The sequence below is a fragment of the Aythya marila genome (assembly GCF_965140915.1).
Source record: "Aythya marila genome assembly, chromosome: 3".
Taxonomy (NCBI): Eukaryota; Metazoa; Chordata; class Aves; order Anseriformes; family Anatidae; genus Aythya; species Aythya marila.
Genome location: NC_139044.1, coordinates 34,533,335 through 34,549,315, shown reverse-complemented (window position 1 = coordinate 34,549,315; position 15,981 = coordinate 34,533,335). Strand labels below are relative to the sequence as shown.

At 42.1% G+C, this 15,981-nt stretch overlaps 2 protein-coding genes across 2 annotated transcripts in view; one reads left to right on the top strand and one right to left on the bottom strand.

Moving 5' to 3' along the window:
* The first annotated feature begins 5,521 nt into the window (after positions 1 to 5,521).
* On the top strand, positions 5,522 to 7,524 carry SAYSD1 (SAYSVFN motif domain containing 1). Its single transcript, XM_082755568.1, has 2 exons — positions 5,522 to 5,691; positions 5,772 to 7,524. The coding sequence occupies exons 1-2, from the start codon at positions 5,542 to 5,544 to the stop codon at positions 6,066 to 6,068; spliced, it is 447 nt and encodes a 148-aa protein (XP_082611694.1). The 5' UTR covers positions 5,522 to 5,541; the 3' UTR covers positions 6,069 to 7,524.
* A 193-nt stretch (positions 7,525 to 7,717) lies between these two features.
* The window catches only part of GLP1R (glucagon like peptide 1 receptor), a 90,024-nt gene continuing 81,760 nt past the window's right edge, over positions 7,718 to 15,981 (bottom strand). The window contains exons 12-13 of the mRNA XM_082755567.1: positions 15,398 to 15,439; positions 7,718 to 10,737 (exon numbers count right to left, since the gene is read on the bottom strand). Of these exons, the coding sequence (XP_082611693.1) occupies positions 10,570 to 10,737; positions 15,398 to 15,439 (210 nt within the window). The 3' untranslated portion in view covers positions 7,718 to 10,569. The remainder of the gene's footprint in view (positions 10,738 to 15,397; positions 15,440 to 15,981) is intronic.

Here is a 15,981-nt window from a genome sequence, read left to right as displayed (position 1 = left end):
TTATTTTCCTTGTCTGTAATGTGAGGATAATGCTGCTAGTTAACTGGACTGAGGCAACGTCCAGGAGTTCTCATTATGGACCATTGTGGTAACATAAAAAAATAAACAAAACAAAAAAATCACCCTCCCCTCCAAAGTGAAAGTCTGATATATTTCTTTGATAGTTAATTTACAAAGTTTTGTGGTGGTTGTTGTTTAAAGAAGCCTTGAGAAGAGTGCAGTGGTTAAAGCCGACATATCAATATTGACAGACAGATGACGTAAATTTGGGTTCCTTTCACTTAACTGAGTAATAGGAACTTCAGGCAGCAGCTGCATTTTTTCCCCAATCTATCTGTTATATGATAAAAATCAAAAGGCTGCATTATGATCTTTTGAAGCTTTATACAAATTTTCAAAACTTTGCCTTTTGCCTTTTTTGCCTTTTTATATTCACGTTGTGAATATAATGAGGCAGTCCTCACAAAAAATGATAAAATAGTTTTTCTCCCTTTTCTGTTAAAACAACTTTACTAAACGTCTCCAATCTACAGTTGACATTGTAATAGTAAGGGATATTTACTGTGTTCATTTCTTCAAATGGAAGCTTCCCACGAAATGATAAGGAACATTTCAGATAGTTGTGATGGAAACATTAATAACTCTGCTATGCCCATATTTTAATGTGTTTAAATATAAAGCATTTTGGCATATAAAGCAGGAATGCAAGTGCTAATAGCTCCTTTTAGTATGCACTGTTGAATACACAAGTGCACACATTTTGAAACCATGCAGATGTGGAAATCTGCAATTCAGAACCTAAACTGATTAAATAAAAAGACAGACAAAATATTTCCTTTAAGTCTAAATGCAAAGTACCCTCATACTGCTATTTTAGGAAGTAAAATTAGTTTCTATTTTTTACAAAGGAAACATCTCTAATCTGCAGCTTAGAAATGATTAGTAAATGGATATGCAGAAAGCTCTGTATGGAATTAGACAAGTATGAGTCTGTGCACTCCAATCTACTTTATACATGTTCCCCAAGTCCTCAACAACCAAAGCTAATGCTCCCTCAGCTCCAATGAACTAATTAAGTTAGGTCATTATATTAATAATGGGTTGCCCTTCTGTCTGCATTTATGGCACTTAGCAAGCCAGTGTGTTGTGTGGATGCTTATATCATGAAGGAGAAAGCTCCTGTCAATGAATTATATTAATCCATCAAGAGAATTAATGTCACTTGATTACTGTTGATATATCTGAAAAAGCTGGCGTGCATGAACTTGACTCAAAGAGATAACTGCAGCTGTAGGAAGTAAGAAGCAACATTAGGCAAAGGCCCTGAGCCTGTAATGTTGAATAAACAGGTTGCTGATGCCAAGATGTGCTGGTGATAGGCTGCTGCTGTGACAAAAGCAAAGGCTGCCACAGGATCCAAACATTGCTATCAACACTTAGCTCTTATCAACTCCATTGGTTTTATATTTTGCCACAAAGAGTTCTAATGCCTTCTGTCATGTAAAATATTTCCCCAAATTAGTTTTCGGTTTTCTTGCTTTCTGAAGGAGCTAGAAGGAGCAGAGAAGCTTGAATATTAATTCAGAAGAAGTATGCAGTTGCCCCATGCAAAAATAAAGTCAGTGTACTCTGGACACAGCTTTGGCAGTTTTCTAGTTGTGTCACTTTTTTCACCAGCTGCTTCATCTCCTGTTCTTTTGCTGACTTGCAGTCAATCTTGCAATGTCCACAGTTGCTAATGGTTTGGCAGTTCCCAACTATCAAAAAGGTGATCCCTTAAGCTGCTGCTAATTGGCTGAGAGGAAGACGTTGAATTGGCAGATTCTTTTACACCATAAATATTAAAAAGTAATGAAAAGTCGGTAGCTGGAGTAAAGGAAAAGGCAGAACTGTTGTGTTGGAAATTTATAAAGAATAACATTTTTTTTTCTCCTGACAAATATTGCACAAGATATGGCGATTATGATTTAGCATAAAACCAAGCCAAAAGAACTGCACATTTTTGAGATGATCTTAATGCTGCCTCCTAGAAGCTTATGGGAAGTTCTAGAATTTCAGTTATCAAGAATAAAGCATTAGAGGTCTATCAATAGCACCCCAATTTTTTGATTAAACATTTACTTAGCTGCAGCATATGGGTGCAAGACTTGTCCCACAATATTAGTATCATAGAATCATTAAGGTTGGAAAAGACCTTCAAGATTATCTGGTCCAACCATTGCCCTATGACCAATGTCACCCACTAAACCATGTCCCTAAGCACCAGGTCCAACTTCTCCTTGAACACCCCCAGGGACAGTGACTTCACCACCTCCCTGGGCAACCCGTTCCAATGCCTGACTGCTCCTTCTGAGAAGAAATGTCTCCTAATGTCCAACCTAAACCTCCCCTGGCGCAACTTGAGGCCATTCCTTCTAGTCCTATCACTAGTTACCTGTGAGAAGAGGCTGACCCCCAGCTCCCCACAACTTCCTTTCAGGTATTGTAGATAGAGAGAAAGAAGGTGTCTCCTGAGCCTCCTCTTCTCCAGACGAAACAACCCCAGTTCCCTCAACTGCTCCTCATGGCACTTGTGTTCCAGGCCCTACACCAGCTTTGTAGCCCTTCCCTGGACATGTTCCGGGGCCTAAATGTCTTTCTTGAAGTGAGGGTCCCAAAACTGAACACAGTACTCAAGGTGCGGCCTTACCAGAGCAGAGTACAGGGGGACGATCACCTCCCTGGTCCTGCCAGCCACACTATTCACACTGCCGGCTCATGTTCAGGCAAGTGTTGACCAATACCCCCAGATCCATTTCCTCTGCAAAGCTTTCCAGCCACTCTACCCCAAGCCTGTAGCGTTTCATGGGGTTGTTGTGGCCAGTGTGCAGGACCCGGCACTTAGCCTTGTTGAACCTTATCCCATTGGCCTCTGCCCATCAACCTGTCCTGTTCCAGTCCCTATGCAGGACCTTTCTACCCTCCGGAAGATCAACATTTCCCCCCAACTTGGTGTTGTCTGCAAACTTACTGAAGGTGCCCTCAATTCCCTCATCCAAGTCATCAATAAAGATATTAAAGGGAACGGGCCTCAACACTGACCCCTGGGGAACACCACTGGTGACCTGTCGCCAGCTGGATTTCACTCCGTTCACCTCTACTGCCTGGGCGTGGCTGTCCAGCCACTTTCTAACCCAGCAAAGAGTGTGCCTGTCTGAGCCATGGGCCTCCAGATTCTCTAGAATACTATGGGATACCATGTCAAAGGCCTTGCTGAAGTCTAGGTAGACTACGTCAACAGCCTTTCCCTCATCCACCAGCAAGGTCACCTGGTCATAGAAGAAGATGAGGTTGGTCAGGCAGGACTTGCCTTTCATGAACCCATGCTGACTGGGCCTGATCCCCCAGTTGTCCCACATATGCTCTGTGGTTGCATTCAAGATGACCTATTCCATCACCTTTCCTGGCACTGAGGTAAGGCTGACAGGCCTGTAGTTCCTCAGGTCCTCCTTATGACCCTTTTAATAGATGGGTGTCACATTAGGAAGTCTCCAGTCATCCGGGACCAATCTCTATGACCATGACTGCTGATAGATGATGGAAAGTGGCCCAGCAATCACATCCGCCAACTCCCCCAGCACCCTCTGGTGCATCCCATTGGGGCCCAGAGACTTCCAGGCGTCTAGCTTGCCTAAACACTACACACTACAAAAACCTATGGTTAACTTGTTTTTCTTATACACAGGGAGAAAGGCACTAAGCAATTCGAACATCGCAAAGAATTGTTCCTCCAATTCTCAATGCACTCTCCTGCCCTTCCAGTCACTAGCAGAGGATACAAAGATAGGGCTTGCTGAAATGTCCAGAACCCTTGTAAGCATTGGAGTTGGGAATAAATTGTCCAGATGGTTTGTTAAACAAACAAAAAAACCCTATCTATTAAATGAAGCTGTTCATTTACAAAGATGATCTGCTGAAGTCATTAAGACCCAATGTATAAAATTTGTTCAGGTATTTCCTGTGTAAAACTCATTTATGGATGATGTTACTGTAGTGCACTTACACTTCAAAGGCATGATTAATGGCACTCTTTTATGTGTTTTCTAACAATACATGGTAATATAGGTAGCTCAACAAAGCCATAAAATAGGTATTTGCATGCGAGCAAAAACATGCTAAAACAGTAAATTTTGAGTAAAATTAAACTCAGCTTTAACTATTAGTTTGACTAATGACACATGCAGAGCATAAAGTATGGAATTATCCATCACTTGGAGGCATTGTTTTCATGAGCAGTAGTGTAAGAGGAAGAAAAAAAAATCAAAATCGAATAATGTCATGTGCAGAATATCCTAACGCATTTTTTTTTTTTGGATTGTGATTTCAAAATCAAATTTCCACAAATAAAGAGAAAAATGTCATTCACTGTGGCACGTTTTTCAAAATCTGAAGGTTGAAAGAGAAGTTATTTTGTAACCAAGCATAAAATAGGCATTTGAAAAATGATTTAGTTGGAAAAAAAAATAATAATAAAATTTTCCACATTAAGATAACTTAAGAACACCCAAATTGTTTTTATTAGACTTCTCATGTTTACTTCTAGGCTGACACATGCATGAGATATTCAGCCCTAAAGGTCACTTCTGAGAAAGCTATAAGTGACTGGAAACAGCACTGCAGGATGAAATGATGTCTCATTGGTAACTATTACTGCTGGAAAGTGATAAATGCTTTACTCTGGAGGCTAAGAGCAAGCTCCTGTAAATAATTTTCTATTTCTCAGCTGTAATGATAGCTGAAAGACAATGTGACAGGGCTGCTTCTCCTGAGTTTAATTTTTTTGGTTAAACAGAGAGAAGGATGGGCCTGTCTGTATGTGCTACCGTGCAGAGCCTACTTCTGTGGGGCCCTGCTGGCTTGGCCATCATGTCTTTTTCTCCATGGCCGGGAGCAGGGTGGTGCTGGGTCATCCCTGGTGCCTCTCAGCCTTCCTGAGAGGAGCAGCCACCTAGGAGAAGCCAAATGACCAGGACTTTGTGCAGGGCCCAACACGTGTGCCCGCCATGTTGCTGCCCCTTCTGGTGCTGCCCGGCGTTTTCACAAAATGGCCGCCCAGGCGTCAATACAAATGCTGGAGTCACCACAGCAGCTGACCCCTCATTCTCCCTGTGCGTCCTTTGGTCACCCCGTGCTTTCTTCCCTCTGTTTCCTCTTCTTTTTGGTGTTGACATTAGTCTTTAAGGTTTAAAAATAAAAAAAAGGAAAGAAAAAGGGGAGGCTTTCAGTCACTTCCAACTTTTTTTCAGAGCTACGTGGTGGGCTCTGCTACCCATTCTGCACGGAAAGACGCGACGACCCATCTGTCCGTCTCCCCGTGTTTTCAGAGGCCCAAAACCTCCGAAATTCGGTTTTGACAGCGCTGGGAGCCCCCGCAATTTGTCTCCCTGCTCCGGCCGGCCCGCAGGGCGGCGCGCACGACCCTGCCCCCGTGCCCCGCCCGCCCTCCGCTGAGGCGTCACAGGCGCGGCCGCTGCCCCGCCCTTGCGCAGCCGCGGGGCGGCCATGTCGGCTGCCGTGGAGCAGCGCCTCGCCCGCTTTCGGGCCGCCCGCGGCACCAGCTCTGCCGCCGCCCGCCTCCCGCCGCGCTCCGAGGAGCCGCCGGGAAAGGCCGCGGCTCGGGAGGCCTCGGAGGGCCCGGATCGCGGCGGCCAGGTGAGCGCAGCGGTGTGCGGGTAGGGGGCGTGCGGCGGAGGGTTGGTGCCTGACCCCGCTCCTCGCTGCTGCCTCCACAGCCCCGTCCCGTCCCGGCGGCGACGGAGCCGGCGCGGCCGCTGCTGGTGCTGGCGCTGAAGGTGCTGCTGTGGGCCGTGCTGCTGGCGCTGTTCGCCGAGCTGGAGCTGGGGCTGCCCTTCTTCGTCGTCTCCCTCCTCTACTGGATGTACGCCGGCACCCGCGGCCCCGGCGAGCGGCGGCCGGGCGAGCTGAGCGCCTACTCCGTGTTCAACCCCGGCTGCACCCCCATCGCCGGGACGCTGACGGCCGAGCAGCTGGAGCGGGAGCTGCACTACCGGCCGGCCGCCGGGAGGTAGCGCCTGGCCGGCGGGCACGGCCCCCTCGCCTCCGCACCGACAGGCTGCGGGACGAGGAGGGAAGGGGCCGACCCCGAGCGCGGCGCGGACTCGAATAAAGCCGTAGCAAAGCGTAGCTCTGGTCTCCTTTCCTGGGGGGTGGCCCCGGGCCCGGCTGGCAGGCAGCGAAGCGGCAGGCAGCTGGTCTGAGCGGTGCTGGAAGGGCTGCGAGGGGCACGGCCTCGCGCAGCTGGCCGACAGCTTGGAAGCTGGTCAGTTTCTGCACCTGGAAGCCTTAACAGTGGTGGCAGGAAGGCTGCTGCTCGACAACAGCTTTAATAAAGTGATTAACTCCTCTTCTTTCCCAGCTCTGTCTGGAACCCACTTGTTGAAGACATGAGGCAGTATAAGTACAACTGAGGCTGGTGCTTCTGTTCACACTCGTGAGTTTCATCTAACACATCTGATTTTGATGCAAGTTCCCTGTTCACTTCAAGTGACAGCTTTTATCATCTGCAGTGTAGGGCAAAAGGTTTGATTATTATTCCTGACAGATAATGTATTTTTTTTTATTCATCATTTTTTAAATTTAGGGTCAACTTGCAGCAGATGTGGAAATGCAGGAAGCCCTCAAATAGAAAGGGATTTCCCCTGTCACTGGATTGTCTTTTTTTTTTTTTTTGACACCATAGCACAGCTGGTGATGCCTCTTCCAATCACTCCATACACTTTCTGTGTGATCCACTGGTATTTCTAAAATATAGGAACAAAACATTGAAACAAATCATTTATATTGCTATAGTGAAGAGCAGCTAATAGAGTTTATGCCTCTGAGTACTGAGTCAAGAACAAAAATCACAGCTTGCTCTTTCAAATCCTGTTTTATTATGCCTTTTGTATTTTAACAGTGATTTACAGTGTTAAGGATTGAGTTACTACAGGTTCTGTCATTTGTTAAGGAAACAAAAGGAAGCATTTGTCAAGTTCAGTTGAACCGGAGAGTAATAGATTAAAGTACAAATAATATGTTTAACAATGCCAAGCATCTTTCAATACCTCTCCGCAGTACTTCTAGTACTGGTCTGTTGTATAAATTCCAAATGCCGCTTCTTAAAGCCAAGCACAGAATTTTCTCATTTCCACATGTTCTGCCATCCTCTAGCTGAGATGCAAAAACCTGCGGAATTCTCACTCTTTCTGATGATTCCTTCTGACTCTGTACAGATAATGTGCTGCATTTTGTTCTTAATTAATACAGCTTTTGCAGGTAAAGAGCAGTTGTACTGGACATGGTGGTACAAATAAAACCTTTGCTTCCATGAAGTGTAAGCCTTTACGTTCTTAGAAAATGTTATAGTAATTAAGAAGTAAGAAATAGTCACATGACAAAAAAAAATAAATACACCAGTAAGTGACGGAATTTTGTGAGTTGAATCTTTATTCACAAGGATAAAAATAAACATGTTTATGGGAAGTTGGTAATCTGACATGTTTCACAGATCCTGTGGGTGTTCTTTTAAACAAGGAAAGACATGCAAATAAATATTAAAAATAAGGTAACATCCATGAAATTATGAAACTTTATAGCAGCAATAATGGAAATAAAGTTTTCATTTGCTATAAACTAATTACATAATGTCCAGGTGAATTTATAGACTGTTCTATTTAATACTTTATGAAACACGTTACCACAGTAAATGAGCATGAAGCTGAAAGGCACAAGGAATAAAAATACAATTCATCTGTTCCAGTGCTTTGTGCTGCTTTGCTTATTTCATGCTACTCAAATAAATGCATGTTATAAATTCTGAAATGGAGATGTCATGAATAACAACATAGGCTTGTAAAAGATTTTACTGAAGTAGATAAAGTGTGATGTAGAAATCATTGTTTAGGCCTTGCTGGAAGTATTTCTCAAAATATATTACTGTTACGCTGCTTTGGTGGCAATTCCTTTCACTGAGTTGTTTCACTGTTGTGTCAAGGGGATATTAAAGGGCTTGAAGAAACAAGAGCTTAATTGGAGAGGAAAAAAAAAAACAAAAACATCAAAACTCTGGTCATCTAACATACCCTTTTTTTTCCCTCCTGGTTTCTAACAAGTCATAATGTAAGAAGGTAAGTTTGACAGCTGGTGCCGGAGTTATTCCAATAGGCCCAAAGCCCTCAGTTTTTAAGTGACACTGGGAGGGGTAAAAGGAGCCTAGTAGCTCAAAAGCATGTCAAGTTTTGTGACGGCAACTAAGTACAGATTTGGTGCCACACCTGTAAGGACTTTGCTGTCTATTCCTGTCTATTCGCTTTCATTTGGTATATATACTTTTTTTTCCCAGCAAAATAGTGTGTTACAATGCATCTATAACTTCCTATTGCTATAGCAAAATTAATTTTGCTAACAGCTGTGCAAGTAGCAGGAACATTTTTTCTGGGTTTGCACACAACCAAGCAGGGCCCTGGAAAACTAGCACCCTATCTTGACTATTCATGGGTGAAATCAGTCCCTTCAGTGTGCATTATCACACAGATATTTATTTAATCTGTTACCACCTTTTCACCTACCAATAACTAATTTTACCACTTTTCCTATCAAAGCACTTAATGGTAGATGTTAAGTAGAAACATCAGGTATGCTCAACATACAAGAAGCTAATTAATTAAATTTCAGGACAGCAATTAGGTTACATATGTAGTAGTCAGGCATTGTATTAATGGTGTCAATGTAGAAACTAGGTATTAAATTTACAGACGAACCTGAGGTGCTTCATTCCAAGGTCAGCTCTGCAGCTGAAGTTATGAAGGGACAGCCTGGGAATGGCCTGCATAGAAGCCAGCATGCTAAGCAGCCAGAAACCAGCCTGAGAACTGTGGTGGATTTCTACAAATGTGTCTGGCTTTTTCCCTGGAGCAAAATTATAAGCATTATAGCAGAAGAAGGTAACCTATCCTCTGTAATTTGATTCTAACCTGCTGATTACAAAACTAATCCACCCTGTTGGCAATTTGAATTCTAATACAATGATTAAATAATTCCATGCAAAGCAATCTAGCTTCAGGCAGGGAAGATGCTGAATTACATCCCAGCATATCCAGTTAATTTTCTTGGCATTGGGGGATGTGAACCCAAGTGCAAAGAGGGACTTGAAAATACTTTCTTTTTCTCTCTGCTGAGCAGTGTAACTGCTAGGCTATAACAGTTACTCATTACAGTAAGGCTATGGGCAGGGATATTCTCTGACCTCGTATCTCGCACCTTGTCTCTGTTGTAAAGGGAGCCTGAATATCTAAGCTGAGTAAAGATACGTAATGTCTGTTATTAAGTGATACAATGGACCGAGGTCTGCTTGTAAAGGTACCTCATTTTTTTCTCCAGCAACTCATGTAAACAGCAGCAAGGGTAACCGCTAATTAGCAGTGTAGATGCATATTCTGCGAGAGCCCTCACAGATTCTAGCAGGCGACACAAGCCCATTGAGCTCGGGCTGCTGCACCATGGGGGCTTCCCAAACCCCACTGAGGGCAAGCTGGGGAGGTGGTGTGCAGCCAGAGCTGTCCGCTGTGCTGAAAGCACAGCCCTTGACGTGCCCGGTGAAACACACCCACTTGCCTGCCACCCCGGGTAGGGCACCTGACAGGTAGCTCGTGGGCCTGCAGAAATCAGACGGGGGCTAGGGAAGAAAACAGAGAAGAGTGAGCCCATGCGAAGTGCCAAATCTGTCCCAAGCAGGTGATCTCTGGTAAGACCAATTGTGACTGCAGGTTGACTTCTGCACCCAACTGGAGAGGCAGAGTGCCATGTAAAAGCTGAAGGACCGTGCATACAGGGGATATTTATATCAGTGTCAACAGAGACCTATTAATAAAAAAGAGCCCCCCCACTAGATACTGGTTTTGGTTTTCAAGTGAAGCTTAAAAAGAGCACTCGGGAACATACACCACACTACCTGCTGCAGTTACGGATCTTCAGGATGCTGTTCTTCACCTACCTAGTAAAACAGGTAAGCATATTTTGAACTTTAGATTTGGAAAGCGTATTACAAAACTGATTCTCCCCTGAAACACATGTTGTGTCCCACTAAGTTCTTTCTAAAACTGGTAATAGCACCTTACCCTATCCCCATAAAAGTCTAAATTTTTTTTTGGCAATAATCATATTCTGTATCCTTGTAATTTAATCAGTTGATCACTCAGCTCGCCCACTCAACAGTAATAAGCCATTGACCCCGTGGTTTCAGCCTGGATCAATGCTATGCTTAAGTTTTGGACACCTGGAGGCCTTGCATGCAAATAGGAAGAAACTCTTTTAACTTACTTTAGACATGATCGATTTTTCCTCTGATGTGTTGATTATATTAGCAGATTGCTTTCCCTAGAAACCTTTGTCCAACAGCCTGCAGGCAATGAGCAGCATATACTTAAGTTTCTTGCTGGAGATGACACACTTAAGCCACTTGCTTGGGTATTTAAGGGTTTTCAGGTATATTATACAGTTCATTGTTCTCAGTCTGATTCACCTTCAGAAATCTTAGCTGAATGTGGCCTGGCAAGTGGCAGCATAGACACTACTGCCTACTGTGCCTCCGCTACTGATGCTGTTGGCTGGACACTTCAGAGGTTTCATACTGCTGTCTCTCTGGACATACAAATGTTCCAATCTCCAGCGCTCCCAGCTTTTCCGAAACTCCATCTGAACCTAATAGGTCCAAAGAAGGAAATAAAAAGAATGAATGTAGAAATAATCAGACCTTTATATGATTCCATTAGAAAAGGGCAAGTTAAAAATAAGCATACCACACTGATCGGAAAAGCTGACAATGCTTTAAATCTGAAATATTACTGTTTTAAATTAGCTAATTATCTCATTAGTCCATCATAAGATATTCCATATTTAAGATAATGATGGTATTCACTTGCATAAAGCTACATTGTCCCAGGAAATGTTATCTTCAGTATTTTATTCTAAATAGTATTCAGCTGCAATAGTGAATGTACTCTATGCCCTACCACTACTAACAATTAAGTTGATTCTGCATATCAGTCATGAAATGACTGACAAGATTGGCTTCCAGCTTAGTACTGCCACCAGAGGTATTCCTAGAATTCTGCTTTAATTTCTGTTTTCATTTGAACAGTATCGTGTGGGATTATTTTTACTCTTTGAATATTTAGGGGTTTTGTTTGTTTGTTTTACAAAGATTATTCAGAATTGAAACACCAACAAACTAGCTCATTGAAGTCTGTATATTCTTTCCCCTTTAAAATAACAATTAGAGTATTTTTGCAGGTACTGTTTTTTTTAAAGTTACATACCTAGCTGGTATAGGTTCTGGGTTAAACTGTGTAACTGCTGTACTCACATGGAAGTTTACCAAGGGTTTTGCAACTGTCATGGTTTCAGCTTTTTGTACTTCACAAACAAGAACAGAATTTAGATCTTCCTGTTCCATGGGCAAAGCTCTTGCCACTTGACTGAAGTAAGAACTTCCATTAGCTTTTAACACATAAGGCAGAGGACATAAAATTGAACATTTTTTACTCTATTTAGAAAAAGGCAGGAGTGTAACTACAGTAATCAATTCATTAGGGTGTGTACTTCAGCCTGGAAGTAAGTTCAATATGGGCAGGTTACTTAAGCGAGCCTTCTCTGGAGAGTTCCTTTTTGTTATCTTCCTTTTAGGGTCTGGTGCTGACCACTAAGAGACTAACTAAATGCTGGCAGTTCCAACACAGGCCTGTCATCCTATGCAGGCTGCTGAAACCTTCATACTCTGAGGGAAACTTCCTAGGGAACCAGTTACTGTAAAGCTTTCTTCTCTGCTTATTTTCAAGTACTAAAACTGGGAAGCAGCCCTAGAAAAAGAAGCAAGGTCTTACACAGGCAATTGTCTTCCTTTGATGGTTACCTCCAGCAGTGCTTGTCAACTTTGACCCACAGCCCTTTTAACAAGCACTATCCTGACACAGGCGTTTGTAAACCAACCGCATTTCTGTGTTACTGAGGGTGGAATCTGTCCCTCTGGTATCACAACCAAATGGGACAGAAGGAAAGGTGCTGAGATAAAAACTTGTATTGTACCATGATTACTGTGGGTGGTGGTTGTGTCAAAAGCTACACAAAGACACGAGGAAAAATATAGTGTGTGAGAGATACCTTGCCGTATAAGAATTGGGAAGAACATCTTGATAAAGACAGAACAGAAAACAGTGAAATGCAAGGACTATATTGTCTGTAGGATAATAATTGATCATACTACCACCGCTGTTGTTGGCATGGAGAACCTCTGATTTAATAGGTAGCATTGGGAATAAGCAGTTTTGGACATTGACAGGTAGACCCTGAAAGAGCACATGAATGTACTTACTGACAGATTAAGTCAATGAGCAATACAAGTGGGTATTTAGAGTCAGACAAAGGAAGGAAATGAGTCTTCAGTCCGGCTGGACGTGACAGGTTGTATCCTAGAGCTATGATACAAATAGCCTGCAAGATTGAGATAAAGTGAATGGAAAGACCTGAATAAAAGACCATATCAGAGATGATGTCTTAGGAATGGCTGTGGATGACAACATTAATTTTCTCTCCAGAGGTTAGGAAAAGGGTAAAGAGCAGCTTTGGTGTCAGCGTTGAACTGAATTTTTGCCTCAGTGGCTGTGAAGATGTGACCAGCAGCATAGGTTAAGATTTATTTTGTAGATCTTAAGCACAGAAGCTGATGTACAAATCTTTCAGCAAAAAAATCATAGCCTAGTAGCTTCTGTGCATGGATGAGATTCCCCATAAATTAGCTATATAGGGAAAATGGAACTAAGAGCAAAGTTCACACAAGAAAGAGGAAGAAGAATTTTTTTAAGAGAAAGGGAAGAGGTATCAGAACCTGGAAAAGGCGGTCATGGAGATTAAAGATGGAAAGGTATCTCACAGAGAGCAGCTGATTGAGACTAATGCAGCTGCTGGGCAAGGATGTTGAGTGTGGCAATGAGCCTGGAATGTGATTGCAGAGAAGTTAAACTTTGGCAAAAAACATGTCAATAAATCACAGTGAAAGGAAAGTTGATCTGAAATGACAGGGAATGGAGCTGGTGGAGGAGTTCAATAGATAGTCTCTATAGAGAATACTCAATGAAAAGAAAAAGTTGGCAGTAAATAAAAAAGTCAGGAGTCCTAGAGTTAGGACAGGTTATTTTAATGTGGAAGAGACTCGAGTGTACTTCCACTGCAACAGGAAGAAGGCAAAAAAGAGAAGCAAGACTATAGAGAACGCAACCCGAATCAGCTTAAACTAACTCTGGTGGAAAAACACAGCATCTCTCTGGGTAGAATATTTCTTATAGAAAGCAACACTAACTGCAGAAAAACTGATCATATTAAACCCAGCTCATTTTCAAAATAACACTGGTGATAACAGGCAATCTGATGAGATCCTGCAGTTTGTTTCAGAGCAATACTACCATTCTTTCAGCTAAAATGTGACTGAAATATGAACATATTTTAATGTTTTTCTTTAAGTAGATACTATGAAAGGAAACTAATAAAACTTCTAGCTTTATTTCTACCCCTGATCTGGTACCAGCAATTGCAAAAACCTTAGGAAGTATAGTTAAGGAAAAAGCTCTCATTGAGTCACAAACAAAAATAAAAATACAGTCCATACTGCAAATGGGGATTGGCTTCAGGCACAAACAGTCTGTCAGAAGAATAATAGTTTGAAAACCAAGAATTTCGCATATAGTTTAAGAAAGTAATAGAAAAGACTTAATATAATCAAACTCTTTGCATGGATTTATTTTATGGGGGTTGATGATTGAGCTTGACAAAATTCTTTTCCCTTCTTTTAACAAGAGCTGGAACAAACAAAAGAATTCAACCTAGATCGTTGTTCAGCTTTCTGTGAAGCTGAACACATTATGATTACATTTTAGTTACTTTACAAACCCAAGAGAAGTAGAACAACATGAGATTTGGAGGATCCCTTAGAAACATAGGAAGGCTACTTCACAGAAAGGTCCATCAAAAGAAGCAAGCGTACCTGGTATCGGGTAATTTGTTTGTATTCAATTGGGCTATGATGTAACTTTGCCCTTGTAGGAATGAAATTTCATGGAGGAAATTATTCAGTATTACTCACTAGAGACCTGGCTGCAGCTGCACAGGGGATGTATCAGCAAAGGCTAAAGTGAATCAAAATAAATGCATGATGCAGCAACAGACGGTGCTTCATTTCAAGATTTACACCTGTAAAGCTGTGCAAGGAATTTTAAACAAATATTCTCCAACTCATACTTGATCAAATCCTGCTGCTACCCACTTCTGATTTTTGTAAACAGTACAATGAACACATTGACTTAAACCAAATTAACCCACAGCTACAAAAGTGAACAGTCTCCTGCAGGCCTTCATTCAAGATGCCTGCTGCTTTTTTGTTGACTCCAGCCAGGCCATGATGACACAATTAGAATATTTTTCTATTGATTCCAGTTTTTTGATGAAGCCTGTCTCCCAATGGATGATCTTAGATTACAGTGTCATATTTAAAAGTAGGTTTAGCATGAATGCAAAACACACTGATGTACGTTAGAATTAATAATGTGCTGCCAAATTACTGGTGTTTGCATCCCTTGCAAACTTGGCTGCTGAGTGAATGAATAATAATAATCACTTACAAGGTAACATGAGAGGTTCCTGCAATACAGAAACTGAACAATATTCTACCCTAACAGGGCTGGGATTCAGCAGATGCCCTAGAAGATAGTACTCATTCAAATTAACTCAAAGCCCTGATTTTATTTCTTCTGAGCCTTTGGGAGGGCTCACTACTTCTTGAAGTTCAGTGCTCCATTTCAATGAGGGCTTCATGATATCGTCAGTAGCTGGGCCACACAGAAACCAAACTAAACCAAACTATACATTCGCCGTGAGGACTACAACCTAACCAGCTAGATGATGAGTTCTCAAAATAAAAAGGGCTCTACTCCCACATTCATCAAAACAAGCAAATCAGAAGCACTTTGAGATGGATTAAGGAGAGCAGCTCTAATTCTCAATAAAAGGAAAGTTCTAGCAGTGAAAACTATACAACTGTGAGCAAGAGACTTGCAAGATTTCATGTCTACAAATAGTGTCCCTAAATTATACTGCCTGAATTCCTTCCAACATTTGTCTGAAGAGTTATTCTGTGTAATTGTACAGAGGAGGATCTGCAGAAAAAGTAAAATAAAAATAATAATAAAAAAAGCTCTGAACACAACTTTTAGCAGTTTAAGACCATTTAGCAGTTCAAGACCATTTTCAATTTCCTTTTTCTACAGTGGATGCTGATAAGGCAAATTGGAACAGCTCCTAGTGTCTCTCTTACCTCATTATTGATGAAACAGTAAAGAATTGCAACCATCAGCCCCTGAAATCAACAAAAAACAGAAGAGGAGTGAGTAGAGCAGAGCAGTTGTCCCACTTTGCCAAGCAAGCCTGCAGAGGGGTGAGCTTCATACCAGCATGTTCCATGGTTAGAGAAAAACAAGACTGAAAGATGGAGACAATCTGACGGCAGAGAAGTTTGACCAGACAAAGTCTTAAAGCACACAGTCTTAGGAAAAGTAAGTTGCAGTTTTCTTCAGGCTCTGTCATTTTTTCCAAACCATTCTTTCCCCTTCTTTTTCCTTACCTCGTTTCTAGCCATATACACTTCATATATGAACAATTCACAGTGAGCTCAAGTACAGCTCTGTGCTTGATAAACAAGGATTGAGTGGGTGAGCAGGGAAACTTGAAGAATAATGATTCCTTTAGACAAGGAGATTCTTTTAAAATGGCTTTACCTAAGGCAACGGCTAAATAAAAATCACTGTAAATCTACATTCACCTCGCATGCAATTGCAGCTGTAGACAACTACCTCTCACAGCACAGATTTTCAAAGGAGTATCAAAAACACGAGAGGAGGC

What these genes read in the sequence shown, in the direction of transcription:
- SAYSD1 (XM_082755568.1), top strand. Translation starts at nt 5,542, where the DNA reads ATGTCGGCTGCCGTGGAGCAGCGCCTCGCCCGCTTTCGGGCCGCCCGC. An exon ending in GCCCGGATCGCGGCGGCCAG is followed by an intron (nt 5,692 to 5,771) that starts GTGAGCGCAGCG and finishes CTGCCTCCACAG; the next exon opens with CCCCGTCCCGTCCCGGCGGC.